This window comes from Cyprinodon variegatus, unplaced genomic scaffold (genome assembly GCF_000732505.1).
Source record: "Cyprinodon variegatus isolate N-32 unplaced genomic scaffold, C_variegatus-1.0 Scaffold15, whole genome shotgun sequence".
In the NCBI taxonomy this organism is placed as follows: domain Eukaryota; kingdom Metazoa; phylum Chordata; class Actinopteri; order Cyprinodontiformes; family Cyprinodontidae; genus Cyprinodon; species Cyprinodon variegatus.
The window spans coordinates 241,918-264,502 of record NW_015150468.1 but is presented as its reverse complement, the minus strand read 5'-3'; the positions used below and the strand labels follow the sequence as shown (position 1 = coordinate 264,502).

The 22,585-nt window shown below is 36.9% G+C and overlaps 1 protein-coding gene across 8 annotated transcripts in view; it reads right to left on the bottom strand.

Annotated features, from left to right (window-relative positions):
* The window catches only part of tjp1 (tight junction protein 1), a 126,287-nt gene that overhangs the window by 29,079 nt on the left and 74,623 nt on the right, over positions 1-22,585 (bottom strand). For all 8 annotated transcript variants that reach the window (XM_015384581.1, XM_015384611.1, XM_015384619.1 and 5 more), the window contains one exon: positions 434-490. In XM_015384581.1, coding sequence (XP_015240067.1) covers positions 434-490 — 57 coding nt within the window. The remainder of the gene's footprint in view (positions 1-433; positions 491-22,585) is intronic.

Here is a 22,585-nt window from a genome sequence, read left to right as displayed (position 1 = left end):
ATACCATAAAACAGCCAGGGTGTAGTTTTGGAGAACTGATTGCAGCCTTATGAAAAAATGCAAGGCGGCTCAATCATAATAACAGGACAAAAAGTTAATTAATCACAGATCTGATTTTTTTTTTTCTGAAGCACCATCATGAAGTAGAAGAGTTAGCTGCAGGAGAGGAAGTGTAATGTAACGGCAAGGAAAAGGATGCCGATTTTTGTCTTCCTTAGACTCGTTTCCTGCCATCTGGATTCCCTGACTATTGTTTTATCAGCACACATCCTGCTCCTGAACCCGCAGGTCTCTAGGTTAAGGAGAGAAGGGGTGTGGATGGACAAAGGATTCGAGAGAAGGCCTGAGAGGAACGAGGGAAGAGTGTGCTGCTAACGAGAAGCAGGGAGAAGACGGCAGGGAAGAGTTGGTTTTGAAAGTAGTGAGAACTTACCCTGTGAAGATTCACCGTATGCTGTTCCCATATTATTGTTTCTTCCATTGCTGCACTCTGCAGGACCAAACAAAGGAGAAAAAGGATCAGTGTCATAAACAGAGCTAATTTGGTACAAATACTTAAACATTATCAATATTCATTATTTTGGGGGTGTTGTGAAAGGGACAGCTAAAAGCTCTGCCTACATGAAGGCCCAGCTTCAGATATAATCATTAAAGTACTCAAAGTACAAGCAGCTTTATTTTTGACATAATGGGGCCAAATATAAATGATAACTGCATACAAAATTTGGAATTTATCGATTTATGTAACCCCATTATCTAGAAGTGGGCTTGAAGTAAATGTAACTTGAGTTCTTGTTGTATTTTCAACAAGGTAAATCAGTCTGTTTTTTCCATCACTTTATGCTTCAGTGGGAAAGTGTGAGGACATTCTGAGTAACAGCAGCCTAGTTAAAGACCTGTCAGATGCTGCCTGGACCAACAGGGTGAATTTATGCTGCCATTCTGGCATGCTGGGGAAAATAGGACCAACTGAGGTATTAATCGGCTCCTGTAGTCTGCCACCCTGCTCATTTTTTCCTTAACACACCTGAAAGCCTCGTTTTTTTTTTTTACTTCTTTAAACAGCAACAAGATTTTTTGAGAACACATTTAATTAAATTGGAATTCATACATTTTTTTAAGTAAAGTGTCACAGCTCAAGCTATTCCTAGCTGACCCGCTTATTTTGACTCACCATAAAGATATGACTATGACAAACTGAAATGCTACCGATTCCTTGACAGGACCTTATAATCCCAATGCATTTCAAAACATTTGAGCCAAGTTATTGTAAAAATGTTGATTAGTAGAACCTCAGGCATCTCATGGGGTTTCAAATGATCATAAAGTTGTTTGTTTACTGTTTTTTTATTTGTTTATTTTTTTTCTTCTTTGCTTAATTACAAATACATCAGACATGATGGCAAGTCTTTCTTTTACACAGGTACCAAAAGTTTGCATGTACAACAAATTACTGTGAATATATACTGATATATTGTGCATTTTCAGGTTGAAATTGCTTTTTTAACACCTTATTACTAAAGAAACTCAAGTACATGCTGTTTTTTTTCTGACTGATGTTTGCTGCCAATATTTTTTTTTCTTTTATTGGCATCTAGCATGTGCATGCATTCTCCGATTCATTATTGCATTCAGCAGCCATACCTCCAGATCACATTGTAAATACATTTCTCTTTGTTTAAATTTAAATTTTTACTGTTATTGGTGTTATTTGTATTAACGTGTCATTTTATCATGTAAATAGAGAAAGAAAAAACAATCTTGACCTAAGGAATCCCTCCCCCGAAAAAACAGTGATTGTATAGACTGATGCCACAATAATTGGTATCAGCATCGGCCTTAAAAGGAAAAAACAAACTGTATCAGTCAATCTCTTTCAGGTGTGCTTACTGGGCTTAATTTGAGGAGTCCATAGTTTTGATGAAATTGGTATAATTTGGAAGAAAATAGTTTTGCGACAAAACCATTTTGATTGATCTACTGATCATGTGTTCCAAACATAGGAGATCAGACTGTATTTTATATTGCTAAAGCCATGCCAAATATACTTTGATCAGGCATCAAAGTCTTCTCAAGTGCTCTCCATCTTTCTTTGAATAACAGCTCCACTCCACTTCTCTTCAGCCATTTAAGTAACCGTGTTCCCCGCTTGCAGGGACTGAGAGTTATGCTGTAGCAGAGTTCTTGACAAACACCGGCACACATGGAAAGGGTACTAATTTACCGCAGCTTTAAGCCTTTTCAAATAACACGTCAGGAGTCCACCCTGTCATCTTGATAATCTCACCAGCACACCCTCTAATCAACACCTAATCTTTAAACCTTCTCACCCGTCATCTTCAACATCACCCTGGTCATTAGTGTCATCACCTTCCCTGATTCTAAATATACAGTTTACTGGAACGCCACGCTGCATCCCTGCCATCTGCAGCGGTATTAAGAGACACCTGATAAGAGTGTCTGGTATTTGCCAACGGGTCAAGACACTTGATGCCTGAGTTTTGTACATAAACAGTCAACAAACATAAAGAGAGAGACACTGACATGACAAAGTCTGCAGAATATTGAAAAACACAGACAAGAGCTGAAACTTGATCAGTACCAGCTTTAAAACAATGCTCACAATGGTCCTAAATTGCTTAAAATATCTCCTCCTATTTCTGCTCTGTAACATACCAAAGTGAATCAGTTATTTGAAAACAGAGTTAACCATTTGACCCTAATTTCCATGGCAGCCATATGAGGAAGTTATTTATGTCCATAATTGGTACAGAGAGCATGGGTGTACCCCCTCTCTACCCTCCTGTCTGCTCCGGCGTATCACAAAGTAAAGCCACCATTGTCTAAGGGGACCTGACCCATTTAGCCACAGCATTCCTCAACGCATCCCTTCCTCTGAAATGTTTTGTGATACACTCATCCATCTATTCACTGATTCATTCATCCACTAGCTCAGGCAGACAGAGATGGGGTACGCCATGAGAAAAAACAGTTAGTCGGACTCATGTGACCGAGCTATAAGACCTGCAGGTGGTCTCTCCCATTTGGCTGAACTTGGACTATAAAGATAGCTTTAAGAGTAGTCAAACACAAGAGAGATATTTTAGCAGCCCAATGCTCTGATGTGGATATAAAAAGTTTTCTAGATGTTTTTTTTTTTTGCCAACTTACCTTATTTTTTTTAGATTCTCCATTGTCAGTTTAAAATGTCAAATTTGTTACTAATACATCTGACGTAAAAACAGTGATGTAAACAAATATTCAACTGAAGATAAACTGCCAATAAATGGTTTATTGGATTCAAATTCATAGCAATCAAATTTATAGCAATAGTCGTTAGTTGCAGCCCTACATGAATCTATGATGAGACGCCTTATGGGCTCCTCTGCTGTACTTTGGAGGCAAGAATTTGATGATGGAAAACTGGAAAAAAAAATGTAATTTTCAATGTAAATATTCAAAATGCTTGTAAAACGATAGAAAAAGACATACTAGCAAAAAGAATGGTGGATTGGGAAGACTTTTGTAAGTTAATGTACTTCATGAAATAAAGTTTTGACATTCCTAAGTGAGCAAACAGAATCACCCTTTTAAAGGTGCAGCTAACAGCACTCTTTCCAAACACTGAATGCAGGATATGTTTAAAATAAATAAAAAAAGAGCAAAGTCACAGTCAGCATCCACTTTGTTGAAATTAAGTAGCAAATAGTCTGATAGCCTGTGTGAGTGACATTGGGGGGTTCTCTAATTTCTTCAGATTAAGTTATTTTTTGTGTTCGGCATATGATTTCTGTAACTGTGCAGTGTTATTTCGTGTAAATAGTAAATATTTCTATTGTGTTATAACAGTCTGATCAACCAGTGATATGTTTGTTTGTGTGTGATTTGTTTGGTAGGTCAGTTATGAGGGATTACCTTCGAGTCAATGAGTCGATGCAATCAACTGGTTTACCTTAGAAAGAAAACTTTGAATCAATTTGACTGTATGATCTGGTCAAATTGTAAAGTGCCTAGAGATGACATGTGTTGTGAATTGAATAAACTGAATTGAACTGAATCAAATTATGTTTTTGCAGTCAGTCGTCTAGTTCACCTTTTTGCCTGAGTTGAATTCTATTCCTTGGACCTCTTCTATGAGCTGAGGGTTTGTTTTCTAAAATAGAACTTCTGGGCTTAAAAGAAAACTTTCGTTTTTTGTATTATAATACCTGTGACTCCTCTTGCCTTCAGTCTGAATCCATCACAGTAACCTAAAAGATTCCAGTTTTGTTATACTAGATACATTTTCTAATATAATAAATAAGTTTATATAATGTGTAAGATAACTTTGTTTATTCACTCACTATTAAATAGACCGGGCACAAGAAATAGGTAAAATATAACAATTTATGAGATAAACAGATACATCGGCTGGCTGCCATTTTTGTCCAATATTATATATTAAATGCATTGACAGATCATTAGCTGTTCCCAAAATCAGTGCGGTGACACAGTGTACATGCAGTGGGCTGTGGCAGAACTTAAATGAATAAATGACCCAGGTAGAGTATTTTTAAAATTTATTTATCAATAGCAATTGTATATTCTGTAACAATATAAAATAAAGAGCTTGACTTAAAATAACTGCATTTTAAAGGCGGTATTTTTAGTGACTTCAAGTGGATAGTAGTTTATGTTCTTGCAATATTTAATTTACTGCTGTTGACCTTTATTTTTTCAACTGTTGAAAAGGTTGAAGCAGGGTGACAGATTAAGAAGGAGCAAAAACTTTGTTGAAAACAAAAAGAGGGCAGAGCTAAAAAAGTTTGGGTCAATTCAGCAACCATGCTTTGAGATCACTTGAAGAATATGCATTGCAACTAATATGTAATTTAGTATTCATTAGTGACGTTTAGTTTAGTCTTATTGCTATGTGCTATGTGTATATAGCCTGACGTAGTCCTACTCAATTCTAGTCAGAATATGAGTCTGATACTGCTCCATAGAGCTGTGATTATGGGGCGTGTTTCGAACGAACCAGGAAAAAAAATGCCTCTGCACTCAATTGGATAGATCTACAACCAATAAGAGCAACGGAGTACGTGACGTATGTTAAGCGAGGCATAGTTGTTGTCCACAAAAATCAAAGCGTGCAGTTTCACGCCTAGAATAAGAAGATGAGACTTGATCGCGTTTCTCTGTTCCTCTTTTAAAATTAATTTGCTGTCGATATCTTCTAGAACAGACCTAATAGCAGAATCTAATCACCCAAACTCTCCGGCGGCAGCCATTATTGTTGTCACCCTAGCGCGCTTTGGTCACGTGGTTGATTACGTTACTCTTGATCATCTGTCCATCATCGTATAAAGCCCGCCCTGACAATTTGATTGGATCGCCTGACAGTGGGCTTTAATACTCGCGCTACTATGGAGCAGAGCCAGACCGAACTTCCCCGAACTCAAACCTTGTGGGCGGGACTAAGTTCTGACTGGCACCCAGGCTAATGTGTATATGCTAATGTTTGTTTTTGTTTAAATGGAGCCAAGTGAGACATTTGTTAGAATTGTGCCATTTTTTTTGTAAATGGTGAAAGAAAAAAAAACAAAACTGTATGGGCTCTGAGAATGAGCCGAAAAATCAGCAGCACATCAGGGATCAGTTAGATTGCCAAAATAATGGCCATCGGCCTTTAAAAACCTGGACTGATGAATCTTCAGGATTTACTACTTTTCTTTAACTAAGCATAGTATAAAAAATATTGTTCCCTTCATGTTATAAAAAGATCCTTTTGATAGAAGACAAAACTCAGGTCTTTAAGAAAATGGCAGCTTATCAATTAATTTTTTGTTTATTAAATCAACTTAAAGTTATTTCATTGATCAATTACTTGCATCATTTTGCAAAAAAAGAAAAACAACTTAATTTGCTAGTTATGAGTAAGCTGAAAAAATGACAACAGTAGAAATGACGGATGAGAAAAACAAGCAGCCATTGATACCAAAAACATCCAAATAATGATAAGTTAATGTTGACACATATTTGAGGTGTAGATGAGAGAACATTATATAATATTTCACCAACAAGCATAAAAACATCTGGCTGTTAGAGATGTTTCGAGCCACGGTTTTATAACAATTATGATTGCTCTGATGTAAAATACTGCAAGTTCTAAAAGACCTTTTAATACTCAGAGGTTAAAACAAGCAAAAACACAAGGGACTCAACACAACACAAGGGTTGGGGGGGTATTTAACAATAGTGAAAACAGTCACTTAAAACAAAGAATGAGGTTTTATCTCTGAAGTCACAGAGTTGTGTGAAACAATGGTACTCTTGATGTTGGGCGAAGTGACGGCAGCATAGTGTATTTATACATGCATATTAGTCAGGATTGAGCTCTGGCCAGCAAAGCCCAGGGCAGGGAAACAAAGAGCAACCACCAAATCACACACATATACTTTTCTGTGCACACACTCACACCAATACACATAAATACACATGCACATAAACCAGTCATGATCTAACACTACAGGGCCTCTTTGTTCAGGCTACAGTTAGTCTTGCTTGGCTCTGCTTTCGCCATCAAAACACAGACCAGCAGAGATGATAACAGCACACTGAAGCTCTTCAAAGAAAGAGAAAAATCCAGCTCTGCAGGGCATAGCTATGGACTGAGTAGATAGGAATTAGGATGAAATGGACAATAATTGTCTGCTGCTGGGGAAAGAAAAAAAAAAGAACTCAACCAAACCACTGCACTGGCAATGACAAAATCAACAACCACCATCTAACATCTAATTGGGTTCTTTGTTAACCCATTTAATTAATACATTTTCAAATATGCTGAACATCAACTGGAGCCAATCAAAGAAACATTGGCCAAATCTGGGGCTGATTTGTGCATCTCTAATTTATGCAACTTGAAATAGAATATACCTTTTAATTGCAGGAATGTGAAAAGGAAAGTCATTCATAGAGCACCAACTGCAGGAGTTTCAGAACAGCTACAAATATGTGAACCGGGATTATACAACAGTTTTGGCTATGAGGTGTCAATTACATCCCAAAACCTAAATTTAGTCTCTTTCCTGTAACATTTCTTCCAACAAAAAAACTGGCACAGCAGCAACAGGTGGTGATGAGGTCACCGTATGAGTAAAACCCAAAGCTTGAGGGAGTTCAGGAAAAGTTAAAAACAAGCTCTTCATCAATGCTTCACCAATGCAGCTGTTGTCCACTCAGTCATTACTCACAGCCTCCATTCTTCTACCTTCCCTTTATTGGAACCACAGGAATGTTTCAGGCTGTGGGTGTATCAAAAACTCAATCCCAAACTCCCTTTTTGATAGAGAGCACAGGGGATGAATATGTGGGCGAGGTTGAGCAGCTCAGCACTGCGCTGGTTGACATCAAGTGAGAGAGTTGGAGTATTTTGTTATCGTCACTTAGAGGTGTTTAGAGATATATATTGACTCAAGGGTCACGTAAAGTAATGTCTTTGTGACAAATGAGAGGTAAAATCCTAACAAAGCTTAAAGTCAGTCTCTCTGGACTTCTCTGATAGCCAGAGGCAGGATGTGAGCTAGAGCAGTCACAGCATACACAGGAAATCCCTCCGCTTCCTGTTTGCAGGAAAGAGCTCCAGCTTCCTGAATAACCCAATGGCAAACCAGTGAAAAGTTCTCCTAAATCACTTCACCTAGGCATTAGGCCTGCTGCCTAAAAAAGAGTCACTGTATCACCCACAAGAAGTCTTAGGTGGCAAATTGTACATTTATTTGATTTATAAAGGAGATGAGGTGAGAACTAATTATTGCCTTCATAGTGATAACTTCTCCACTTTTACTGGACTTGAAGGAAAGCTTGAGGAAGGAGGCGCACACTAACACATAATTAAGGACACACACATGCTCTTCCTGGAGGGCAAGCACTCAGCAGCAAACACATGGCATGTGTAAGCCACTGATGCAAGAGTTTACATTCTGTCTTTCAGATTAGTCTGTGTTCTGCAGAGCCGTGCAGCACTCAGTAATTACAACCTTCATGAAATAGCTGCTGGCACCTCACGTATTTAAAAAGATTAACTCTGCAGTAACAATCTTTTAGGGAAGGTTGCTTGTGCGACAAAAGGAACGAGAGCAATAAAAGTATGCACACAGATAGCCATAGGCAAATAATGACGACGAAGAAGAAGAAGATGATGATGCGGAGCTTCAGTCAGCTGTGATGTGCTGTCGTGCTGACGTGCTCAAATGTGCTTGAGTTAATTAGTTTCAAAGAGCATCACTTCTCTGTCCAACAGCTCTGTGATACATTGGAGGACTCCCCTCAGCATCAGAGCGAATTCACACACTCTCAAAAACACACATCTGACTGAAAAGTATACAGAGCTGCTACTAGAAAAGAGAGGATGGAGGAAAAAAATAACATAATCTAGGGTTTGTGGATTAAAACATTAATCTGAGTAATGCTTCCCTCTGATGTCTACTCTGTATCATAAAAGCAAAGAGGGAGGGATGGATGGATGGATGGATGGATGGATGGATGGATGGATGGATGGATGGATGGATGGATGGATGGATGGATGGATGGATGGATGGACGGACATACATACACAGAGAGAGGATTCCTCTCTGACCAGCCTCTCTGGATTAGAGGTGTCTAACTCCAGTCCTTAAGGTCCTGGTATCCTACATGTATTTAATTGGTCCCTGCTGAAAGTATATTATGAAGTTCTCCCAAGGCCAGGGAAGGGGATGTGATTGAACTGAGGTTTTAGTTGTAAAACATGCAAGACGATAGGTAGGAGATTTTGGACAACACTTCCTGGATCCTCTTTTATGCTGACTTCTCCTCAGCTGAAAAAGAGATGGACCCGTGCATCTACTGAATGATATTTTGTACCCATGTTATTTTTTTTTTTTTATCATATCATCATGGGCAAATATATGCATGCATTCACAGATTCATTAGCACATTCAGCTGCCATGCCTTAAGATCATGCAAAGCACACTCATTGCCAGTCATTCCTTTTCAATTTTTTTTTTTTTTTGCTTTATTTGTTATTAAATTCTCATATTTGGTTCAACAGAAAAATTAGCAACACATACTTGGGAGTGAATAATTAGTAAATTAATCAAACTCTTCAGTACCAGCCTTGGCCCTAAAAAGAAAACCTGTAGATTTCATGCCACGTGATTTAAAAAAACTAATCTCCAGTGTTTTTCCTACCAAATCCAGTAAAAAGTTTGCGCTTCTCTACTTTAAGTTTATGATTGTCAAAAAATGACATATCATATGGATAACTGTAAAAAAACAAACTTTTATCATTCACTCAAACATTCACTCTAAGAGGTGACCTGACCATATTTATTGGGAAATAAAATTCACTCAGCAAAACATGCTTGTAAGATAATCACGTTTTACAACAAAGAATGAAGATACAACAAACTAAAGATTTACAGCTCATGGTATTAGACTTTTTTATCAATCCCGAGTATCAAAGAACAAAGAGGGATGAACTGATGTCACACTGAGCTATGAAAACCCAATGAGCCTATTGGTAGGGAAAAAAAAACATAAAAAAAAAAAACATAAAAAAAACACAAAAAAAAAACAAGTCACCATAAACAGATATGATAAATTGATAAAAATCGACTCACTGCCATGCCCTAAAGCTCACCAACAATTGCTTCTGTAGGATTAAGTTTTAGGGACTAAGAAATCAGAAGGAGGAGGTTTATTTAGGGATGTTTGAGAAAAAAAAAAGAAAAAAGTTTGATTTGGACATTAGCATAATTACTCAGCAAATATGTTTTCTCTAACTATCCATTTTCAATTTTTTAAAAGAGGTTACAAGACTTTTACTTTTAAAAATATCCTCAAACTTCAAAGAGCTGTTAAAGAGATGTTATCCAGAGGCATCATAGATCCTCCACCATGCTTAACTATGAGTGAGAGATGCTTCACATATTTATCTTCTTCTACATGCAAAATCCACCAGGACGTTTGCTACAAAGCTCCATTTTGGGCATATCCAATTTATTTGTCTTGTGGTGCGTTCACAAGTTCTGGGTGTCAAAAAAGGCAAAATTTGAATGCTGGCTCAAACACTGGTCAAGATGCTTTGACACTTCAACGCTCTGGTTGTTTATCTGCTCTCTTCTGTCTTTACAAGCTAGTCAACAGTTTGGCCTTTTTTGCACCTAAAAACATCCCCTGTGGAGCTTGCATGTAGTGTCGGTCTTCAAGAAAACTTCTGGAATAGCTTTCTGATTGGTTGATGCTATGTGTCAAGCTGCAACAATTTCTGACACTGAGATTCCAGGATGCTTGGGCGCTCTGCCGGAACCCTCAACGCTGCTTGATGCTGTCCACCATTGACTTTGCATGTAAATCAGATGCTTTGCCGCCCCGAATGCCTTTGGTGTGAACGCACCATAATGATTGTTTTATGAATCATGATTCCACAATGTTTTTGTAACTGTGAAATTAGCTTTACAGAAAGCACACATTATCTCTCATTATCTCTTACTGAAATACTTTTTTTTAATTTAATGTGGGCAGCTAGAGCTTTTGTTCCACAAAAAATGCAGGTCATCAAGGGATACCAAATAGATTGTATATACTTAATAAAGTCCCCATTTACAAGTGAGTTTTATCTGATGTTGTTGGTCAGCTAATACTTTTGCAGACAATGGGGTGAGCTGTAACTAAAACACACACACACACACACACGCAAAGCTAGGCTAGGCTACTACTGTGTAGGCAGCTTATCCAGCAGCAAAGTCATCTCAGCTCAACCACACTAATTTTTTGTGCCCAGAGAAACAGGAAGTATAGAGGTTGAAGAGGAGAACCATAACTTTTGGGTAGGTTTTGACTTTTCTCATTTACATTTACCACAGTCCTTGTGGGTTGAATTAATGTGGCTTTCTCACAAACTTCGATGACCTCTTAGAAAGCACGTTTTCCTTCTGAAAATGTCTTAACCTCTTCTTACAAAAGCATGAGCAGACAGATATTTTCTATTAAAAGATTCTTCTTTTATTTGGATGTGCAAACTGGGACATATTAATGGCCAGGGAGCATCATGGGATTGGCTATTTTTAGTTTATTTCTTTTTAAAATTTAACCTTATTGCACAACAAAATGACTCCACATTTTATCTAAAGTCTTGGCAAACTAGAAACTAGAAAACATGTTTCATAGCCAAAGACTATTTCTTTTCTTTTTTTTTTTTTTTTTTTTTTTTTTTTTTTTTTTACATATTCACAGCTACATGTGAATATTAACTAAAAAGAGAACATAAAAGTTAATACAGCAAGGACATAGGTAGTAGACCATCTCTGGGAGACTGTATTAAGACAACTCACACACACTCAAGCATACTCTCACATGTACACACACACAAACACGGGGAACCGGATTTATTATTGTGCCTGTTGTTATAAACTGCAAACCAGTGCATTGAGAATGACAACCAGATCCAGCTCTGGAACTGGATTCAGCCAATCAGCATACACACAGCTATCAGCATTCCCTACCTACCCCTCCCTTCACACTCACACACACACACACAATCTGCAGGAATGTGCAGATAAGACGACAAGGCCCCACCTCTTTCACTCTGCTTGCCTCTCATTCCTAACAACTTCCCTCATTCCTTAACATTTCTACCTAAATCCTGCTGTATCATCTTGTCCACTTTTTGTTTTAAAGCAAAGTTTTTGTTACATTTTTAAAAAGAAAAAAAAAATCAGTGTCACCACAGATAAAAAAATATTGTTATAATCATATAATATATAATAATAATATACTGATTTAATTTAGAGTAGACAAATAGGATTTACAGAGTAGAACAACAATATCCCGTCGTCGTTCCAGCTTTACTTCCCATGCATACAACTCTAGTACTAAACAGAGATAACATAGCTTACATGTGCTGAGGTATGCAGTGTCGCAAGGGAGTTATTTGCTAAAGAGCTAAAAGTAAACATTACAAGCTACACTCATGACTGACATTAAGAGTCACAAATAAACCAAATAGATTAAATCAAGTTTTATATTACTCTTTATCAATCATGGTTTTCTTCGGCAGATTAAAGCACCACATAAACAACCTGAATAGTGACGCACTCTCTTTTTGGGTTGAAATCCTTTTTTCCAGTTTTAAAATCCTGAAAGACTAATTTGCAAATACAAGGACAGTAATGTCAGTCAGTTCAGAAATTCAAAGGTAGTTCTACTCATTACCATTACTGAGTGAGCTGTCAGCACTTAAGACTTGTAGGTTGTAGGTCATTTCAGCAAGTGAAAGTTCTGCTAGTTTTTGTATTTTTGTTGTAAAATTCTGGTAAGACCAACTTTTAGAGGTAGCTTTCCAGTAAAAGGCTCAGTCTTCTTCAAAATGTATATTTAAATTCCACAAATAGCCTGAGGTGTCAAGTAGCGAAGTACAAATACTTTGTTACTGTACTTTTTAGGCATCTATACTTTACTCCATTACTTATTTTTCTTCCTACTTCTGACTTCTATTCATTACATTTTCACACAGGTATCTGTACTTTCTATTCCTTGCCTTTTAAAACAAACGTTACTTGTTACTCTTGGCTTTGGTTAGTTAAAGGAAATCATCAGAAGCAAGCAGGTGTTCTTCAAACTGCAAAGCAAATTGTCTACGCCATGCTACAATGTAGGATTCAGAAAAAGAAATTTCTGAAAGGTTGGACACAGGAGAGAGCGTATCGGAAATGGAGACCAACAAGACCTCCCTCATCCTTGGCCCTATCTTAAAAAATTGTTTTGAAATGGTCGAAAAATTTTGCTTTCGATTCATATAGTGGCATCTGTTTTTTTTTTTTACAGGTTATTTTATACTTTAAGTAGTTTTTGGAGAACATACTTTTTCACTTTTACTTGAGTAAAGAGGTCAAGTTTATACTTCATCTTCTACCAGAGGGTTTTTAAACTGCAGTATCTATACTTCTACTTAACCTCTTACACCCTAAGGGGGTATAAATAAATTTCTGCCTGATAAAAACACACAAAAGTAAATAACTTATAGCCTCAAAGCTATTAGATTTAAGAAGAAACTTTTGGTACGTCTGTAAAGGTAAGATGTCATAGAATGGTTTTCTGGTGTCAGCACCATTGTAGCTTTGACCCTGCCTGAAATATTAGGGACAAAATACAAAATATTTTTGCTTTTTTTGAACCTCGCCAAAATTTTCTTTGAAATAAACATTGCAAAACACTACCAAAATATTATTTATAGCACAAAAAAGTAGTACAGACTTTCAAATCTAAATGTTGTGTAAAAATATGCCAAATTTGGACTCAATCAGATGAATCATATTTATTTTAGAATGGTATTAGTGAGAAATTTCTTAGGCGGAGAGGCCATTTTGGCACATTTATCCATAAATGTCACCAAACTGTGCCAAATATGTTTTTTACATCAATACTGGGGGTTTGGTAAAATTACGAGGTCACGTAGCAGCTGGACCCGCCGGTGGGTCCGTAGGGTTCAAGGGGTTAAGTAACAAATATGTGTACTTTTGACACCACTGCAAAAAGCTGCTAAGGAGATGCTACCAGATGAAATAACATTTTACTTTCTGTACACAGTTACAATAAAGCTTTCTATTTAACTCTTATGGGAATTTAAAGTTACCACAACTTCTAGTTAAGCTACCAGTAGTCAGGGATTGGAACTGCCACAGGATGGTATAGTGGGTAGTGGACAGAGCATTTGTTTCTCCAAGCGACCTGGAAATGTTGATGATTTGAAAATCTTACTGTTACTGCCGGAAACATAAAAAAAAGTTAGAATGGAGATGAATAATTTCACCACTATGGGGAAATAAGCTTTATATAAATACTATGATTCTTAAGTAAGAAATGTAAGATTTATAGTTTTTTTTCCATCACATTTTTTCTACAACTCTCACATAAGTTAAAACATCATAGCATTAAAAGTTTGGTAAACTCAAAAGCAAACGCCCCACACTCAAAAAATGTTATGGAGGTTCGTTAGAATAGAATGATGATTTCTGCCAGCGTTTCTATTTTTAGATTGTGCAGAGCTTTAAACAAATGATGCACCCCTGCTGAGCTCTAAATCTGTTGTGTAGGTCTAATCTTAGCAATTAATTAGCAGTAATTAAATTAAAACAAAGTGAGATTAAGTATCAACATAGAGTTTTTATGATAATTGATTTTGGGATATGATTTTATAATGGGGTTTAAAAGCCAAACAAGAAAGCTTTAAAAGCAAAGAAAAAATGTAAAACAGCTTTAATACATAAGAATCCCTCTTTCAAAGTATGAAAAAAGAAATTGAAACCTTACAGGTTATTTGAAAATAAACTTTTAGGCCTCTGCAGTGCTGGCTACTATTGGCTAGTATCGGTCCCCTAATTGCTTACCTAATCTAATTGATGCAAGACAAGTTTTATTCAACTAATTTGTTGATCTTACAAGATTGGCAGGAAACGTAATTAAGTTTTAGAAAAATGTTATAATACACACTTTATTACTTAAAATGGATTGATAATTTTTCCCTCCACATTGGGCCAGATTGATTTGGATTTTTTTTCCCCTCTGAAATAAAATAATCAAATAGAAAATGTATTTTTTTATTAATGTATCTTTTCCTGAAATCAAAATGTGTTTACTGAAAACAAAAGGAAAAATCTGTTTGTAGAATGGGCACTTAAACAGCAAAGTAAATCTGCCTACTGAACCTACAAACATTACATAAAATGAGTAATAGATGGAATGAAAAATGGAATCCTCTTTCTCGAAGTAGGAAATGACATAGAAGAAAGACAGGACCATGACTGACATTAGGGAAAGGGGAGGAGGTAATGCTGTGTTGTGTATACACTAATAGTAGAAGGAGTCCAGCAGGTTTGGTTGCATCACATTCAACTTCAGCTGAAGCCAGAATAAAAACATTAAGGAAGCAAATAATTGCATAAAAAAACGGAAAGAAATGTACCCCTGTTATGATAAGGCCAACGGGCCAGCAGAAGGGAGTCTTTAAAAATAAAATATTTTAGAAGACAATGGTGGTGTTTAGACAACGTTAAAAAGGGAGAATCTAGTTTTACTGAATGGAAGGTTTGCATTGATGACCTCCATTTCATTTCCAACTGTAGCTGCAGAAGTTCAAGGGAAGTTGCAAATGGCAAACAATTGTGAGAAATTAGATGATGAAAAGGATTTATGACTAAAACAGGATCAAAACTTCCACCCATAGAAGTTTTGCGACCTATTTCATATTCAGGAAATATTTTTTCAAACTAACTTGATTTAATGTTGTATCATATCAAACTAAGGCTGGGCGATATGGAGAAAATTTAATATCACGATACATTCGGGCTATAATCAGGATACACTATATATATATATATATATATATATATATATATATGTATATATATATATATATATATATATATATATATATATATATATATATATATATATGATGTTGTTTATGACATGTACACTTATGTTGTTATGTTTAAATTACCTTCAAAACAATAGAATGCATAAAATAGCACTGATATACTCATTCAAACTTTTGGTTTCAAATTTAAAACAAATATTTTAACCAGCTCAAAGCTTTTCACAAATCATACAGCCACATTATGTCTTTCAGTGTCAGTATTCAACTTTTAATGTGATCCCAGCAACCAAACAGGAAACAAAGCAAAAACATACAATACTAAATAAGATGCAAAATAAAAAAGGGATCTTTTGTGTATGATAATATAAAAAAAAAAAAACACAGAATGAAAAAATAAATTGACCTCAAATTACAAAAACAAAGTGGAAATACTGTCTAAAAATTAGGGCATTTTTAGAGCATTTCAAAGTATTTGCATTCATCTTTACGTGCTGGGAATTTTAAAGAAGCACAAACATTTGTAAAATTGAGAACATTGCCAAGTTTAGAAAAAACCTGCAAAACCTCTGAACAAGACATCACAGGTATTAGAGTATCTAAAAAACATCTAAATAACGTATCCCATCTCTTACATGGGATAGCTTTTTCAACGAAGCCAACGTTTTCTGCTTCACAGCTGATTTAAACGTTTGGTGTGCAAGGAGACGCTGACATGCAGAGATTCCAACATTATTCATTTTACACTTTTTAGGCGGTGGAACACATTTGTACAACTACCTTTTGCAAAAATGCTTTTGTGCCAATTTGCACGGCTTTTAGTGCCTGTTGTTCCACCTCCTCGGTGTGAAATCCAACCACTGCCATGTATTGCTCTGCTGAAACACCTGCTGTCGCTATATTTCATTTGCTGGTTACTGTAGAAAATAATCCTGTTTACGGAGGGGTTTACGATGCATTTAAATGTGTGGGAAAAAGGAAACTCAGTGAAGTGGATGCAGACGGCCTACTGTCGTCATGCAAATTTGTACTTGATGGTTCTGATAGTCATTGTAACTATTGTGCATGGGGAACTACAGATACATCCCGCATATATTCAATATATCGCCCATCCCTATATCAAACTACACCCTTGTTTACCTATTTCAAACACATCCTGTTTGAAAATAAGACTTCATGTAACATGTATAAATCAAGTTGAAAGAAGAAAAAAAAAAAACGGCCAACCTTGAGTCTACACAATGCTCAAATATCCATTCCCTGATGAGCACTCTAAAGAGCATTAAATAATAACCTACTCATTTCTCATTTCCCATATATATTCCTTTAATTATCTTAACTCTTTAATTGTTTGTGTTCTTACCTTCCTATAATGTTATATACTTATTCCATGGATATGCTTGTCAGACATCAAAATTGCTCCATAGAAAAAAGAAGCACATCTAAAATCAGTGTTTTTTTTTTATTATTTATCACTTTTAACCAAATCTAATGTTTTTAATTCCAAACCCAAAAAACCCCGAACAAAACAAACTCCTGATGCTCATATGTTTGCAGTAAGGCAAATAAAAATGAATTAACTGTAGACCAGAGAGTGTAATGTGCAGCAATAGAGCACCACAAACTACAGATGGGGCACAGAGAGAGAATAACATCAACTCAGAGGAAAAAAAACTGGAATAGTTGATGCAGAAGAACAGAAAGACTTTCCAATTTCACAACATCTTGCACATTATGCAACTCTGAGCCACAACTCAGGGAGCTGCAGTCACGTGGTGCTATAAAACATGAAGCCAAGCCCACTCGATGGCATTCCCAAGCCTTCTGAGGACTTTGTTACAATAGGCATGTTGTGGGGCAGAATCTATAGAGATTTAATGAGTTACTGTGGTCGAAGCGTGTTTTTTCCCAGCACTTAACTGACAACATCATTCCCATTCCACCAAGGGATGGGAGACAGGGAAGGGGGGAGGCATGCATTTTTAACAAGATACCCAACAGATTTGAGAAAGAAATTTGCTACTAAGGTAACCTACACCTACCAGTGAACTTGGTGCACTACAGAGAACAGAAGAACCAAAAGTCAATTCATAATAAACTACTTGTCTGCATACCTGATGAGACAAAAACAGAGTTTTGTTTACAAGGAGAATAGTTGTCAGTATTGTAACTATTGTATATAGTAGCAGACACACAGAAAACCACTGGATTATTATGAACATGCTTTATCGAGCTACAAGGGAAAAAACATCACTAATTCCAACAAAATTACGCAGGAAACAAAAAAAGCCGGACTAATCTAGAGCTGAAAGCCTCTGTCATCTTTCTGCTCTACAAGCTGGTCTACAGCAAATAATAATATAGATCAGCTGAGAAACAGCAGGAAGGGCATTCTCCTGTGATGGAGGGCAACAGTCAGAACAGCTCAGGTCAAAAAAGCAGACGGTCAGGAGCCAGCTCTGTAGTCTGGTTGATAAGTTTGTGCAGTCTCAAACAATACTGTTGGCAGCAGACATGCCGTCCCAGGTTGGAGTGGTAAACCACAAGAGAGCAAAAGAGAAAATCAGAGATGAAACTCTTCTTATGACCACAATGTTTTGCAGAGAAGTCTGGTTAGACAGTTGGAAGAAAATTACAAAATTGAGATTTCAGTGTCAGGCCCTCAGAACTATTACAAGACTCAATTTAACTGCAGATAAAAAGGTTGAAAGAGAATCCATTTGTCCAAAATGCATCTCATCATTTACCTTAAGTACCTCTTTACTCCATACTGGATACAGAAGACTTGGATTTGTACAATTACAATGTCTGTATGCGGCAGTGCCGCCATGTCTGTGCAGCATGCATTATCATCTCAAGACCGTGGGAACAACTGTAGCTAAATAAGTAAAAAGGACCCCAGATACAAACATGTTTTACAAAGTTGAACATTTCTGTTACTCTTGTTTAGAGGTTAAGCATTTTCTATTCGTTTTTATACATCTGCCTTGCTTTGCTCAATTTTCATACTTTTAAGCCTAAACAAAGCTAGAAAAGGTAAAGCCAGAGAGAAAAAGGGGTAAACAATTTTAAACTGCAGCACAGCTTAAGCCATGCTCAGGATTGTCCTTCTCAGGCACTGCTGATTTCCTCTTTTGGCCATTGTGTCGATTCCCAGCTTTAGTCAGTTTTTCCTTGACATTTTAAGTTCATGAAAATGAGCCATCTACCTTTAGCTGATGAGTACAAACCACACAACAATTCCTTCTTTCCTCTGGGATCTTTTAGAAACTCTGACAATCTACAATAAGTTTTTTTATTTTATTTACAATTTTCCCATAGCCTACTTTATGATAAATAAATCATACCAACCAATCTATTTTGCCTTGATCAAAGTGCATAAGTCACCTAAGGTCCATCTATTAAACATCTGAGTGTAACGGTCTAACTTCTGGATTGGATGGGGGGGGGGGTCAACACAAGACAACAAGCAGCAAAACCAACAACATCTGAAACCTGATCTCAGGAAGGAAAAGCTTATAGCCGACTTGTGTGGACAGTCCAAACTATGGGTATGCAAAATACGACAATATTAAATCGTGAAAGATTGAAACATGTAGGATCTACCAGTGAGATCGTAGGATCGTTTAGGTCACATTCTATAAAGGGCAGTTCTATGCTGATCCACCAATGCACCAGACACACTTCCAACCTGACAGACCAATCATAGTGAATAACAAAGTGATGCACTTTTTTTTACTTCTCTCTTTGTTTATGTAATCCCTTACATGAAACTGGTCTGGTTTTACCCAAATGACAAGGCACAAACAAAAGTAATTTGTTTACACTCCTTGCTTTTCTTTTTCTTTTTTACTGGCTTTACTTACAGATTAAAAAAAATATATATATATATATATAACCAAACTTCTTTTTTTTTCCCATATCACCCACCCCTAGTCCAAACTGCCTAACCTGCTATAAACTGACAGGTTTGTGTAACAAAGCTAATGTAGGAATTGCCCTTGTAACACATCCACCGACACCAACAACTAAAATAGCACACATGGTAGTTGAAGTTTTTTGGGACGTCGCCGTTGGTATTTTTTTTTTCCCCATCTACCTTTATTTCTGTCAACATGACCATGCTGATTGTTGGTGAAAGATAGGTCTTATAAAGCCAATTATTGCTTTTCGGACTTTATGCAATCTCCATTTTACCTTACTTACTTTGCAAATATGGTATTCAACTAAGTTTTTATACTTACTTGAGGTCCAGTGATCAGTATAAGTTAGAAAGCCCACCACCTTAGTCAGCCCAGTTTGCGTTCACACTAAGATTTTTAAAACTGGGCAAATGGTGGCATGTAGTTCGTTTCTAATCTGTAATGCTATCAATCTAGAAATAAAATGAAAATGTGTTCAGACTAGGGGAGGTTTTGAAATAGGAGATAAGGTTTATCTTGATAAAAATAAAATAAAATCACTTTTTTTATGCCAATGAAACAGACAACATGGTTGAGTTTGTTGTTGGATGAACTGTCAAAAAGACATAGTTTAGCATTATAAGGGATTGGTTAAATTTGTTCATTGCTAGAAAGAAAAAGCAGTTAAGAAAAAAAAAAAAAAGTTTCCTTGAATTAGCAATTTTTTTACTCCAGAAAGCTAATAATTTCAGCTGGGAATCCAAACTGTCTCCCTCAGACAGGCGACTGTATCCCAGACTGAATAAACTGCCCATCCAATACTGAAACACAGGCAAATGAGCACATGGCAGACAGTACATGTGTGTGTTTGTACAGACATGTAGGGCAAAAAGCCCTGGGATGAATCTGTTCCCGTCTCTTTTTCTTTTCCCTAACCAGCTGAGCCACAGCTGCCACATGCACTTTTTCTTGTATTTCCCCCAATACCGCCATCTATCTCTGTCTCTTACACACAAAACACCCTGTGTCAAATCCCTTATGCCTGTTGTAAAAATGATTAATCCCTACAGAGACCTGTTTCACGTTGGCCTGACGGTCAAGAGGCAGGCTTGATTTCGAGTGAGCTTTCCTGGGGTGGTCGCACAACTAAAAAGAGAACAACCCATCCCTGAGTGAAAGAAAGGGACATTTCCATTAATCTGAAATAAATAGAGAGCTTACAGGTTGGCAAGAGGTGATGGGAACCATTTTAATACAGCACTACTTCGTATAAAGGCCAAATAACACCAGGTCACCTTGAGGGCAGGTCCACAATGTAAAGAGACATAAAGCAACAAAGATGAGAGGAAATATAAACCCCTGTCTGATAAAAAAAAAAGCTTTATTTCACACCGATTTCCAAAACAAGCCCAAAAAACACAACTCTCTTAAGATGTGTGAAATAAATGTTTAAAAAAACTTTTCAGTACACCAAAACACCAAAATCTCGCAATGCTTTGTTTTTTTAGCTACATATAGACCTTTGACATTTGGCCCTCTCCATAAACAAATTCTTATTGCATTCAACTAAAAAAGAATTTAAAGTGCAAGTCCAAGAGCTATAATTCTGTGATTATAGGAAAAGAGCAGCAGTCTTTTTAAGAACTGCCATGTGACTCAGATTAGAGCTAGTGCATCTCTCCCTCCCACTCCTTCCTTTCTCCATTTCACCTCTCCAATAACCCCTCCTCCCTCAGGAGAAGGCATTTTCTCCCCCTCCCCATGCTTTTTTCGCTTTATCTGCTATCAACCTGCCCCCAGCTGTGCGTATCTGGCCTGGATTTCCCTCCAGAGATGACAAGGATAAGCAGGTCAGATATCCTTGATAACGGTCACAGTCCCGAATCCCCTTGCAGTGCGAAAACACAGACAGCTGGTTTCCCTTAAATTGGAAAGTGATATTTTATTAAGACCTTAAGTTTGATGCTAAAAGGTTCCGCTGTCACGCATTTTATATATGATTAACAGTTGCGCAGAATTGTATAGTCCTCTGGTATGAATGGATAAAGGTAGTAAAAAGTAAGTCATAGTAGCTGAGAACAAGAGGCTTTTTCCCTCAATAACTAGTTGGCCTCAGACACAGCTCCCACCTCGTCTACTGAGGGACTCTGACCACTTAAACTCAACCATCTATAGTACAATTGAAGATTTGCTCATTGATGCAAGGGTGGCTATTTATCTGTATGCAGGTGTGCTCTTCTAAAAGTGCCCCTATGTAAAGTCCAATAACTAATGCACTCTGACCCATATCAGACATATCTACTAGAATAGTTCATTAGTACATACAAGATGCTTTACAGAGCCAAAACTACACTTTTTATGTATTTTTGCTTAAATTGCAGGATTATTTTCAGTGAAAGACAGCAGATATTAGTAGCTCCCTACCATATTAATCACCCAGAGCTCACAATGGGGAGCTTAGAGCTGAGAACAAAAACATCATCAGGATTCTTTCTCTCTCTAGCACGCCGTTTTCTAATTGCCATTCCCTTCTTCAGTAATGTAAATGGAGATGTGTAATCATCAAAGCTAAATAGAGGCTGTTCTTGGCCCGCTGTTCAACTTTAATTAATGCAACCTCCTTCATGCAAATGCTTCCTGCACTCGTTTCAGTCAAAACACAAGCAGCGTCAAGGCCGGAGGGATCGCTGACACTCTGAGTTACATTTCACTTTTGTGTGTATTCACAAAAGCAGGTAGGAACAGCTGAAGGCTAGTTGAACGGAATAGGAATAACACTCCCCCTCATGAATGAAAACTGAAGCAGCGGTTTGTAAATCTAGATTTCAATTAGTCTGACAAGAATAGAGTCACTTGTTAGCAATGTATATCTGAATGTCTGAATAATACCCAATATTAAATATTTATGAAAGTATATGACAGATTAATAAAAGTTCCACGTGAACAGGCACTTCTAATGAAGTAAGGTTTATTTATATAACCACATAAATCTGTATAAATTAGAAAACATTTGACTCACTTTACTACCAGAAGCAGAGAAAGCAGAAATAAGCACGACGTGTTTCAGAGGCCTGTTTATAAACTCGGCAACACTGTCAACACAATTTGAGGGAAAACCAACCTCATTCAAAAAAGTAAGGTCTATGTTACATCATAAAGACACACGTTGAGTCGGAGAACACATGTACATAGCATCGTTGCCAATCCAAAAGAAAAAAAAAAAAAGCTTTTAACGATTAAAAATTTTGGTTGGCTAATGTTCAAAGATATTTGTATTTTAACAGCAAAT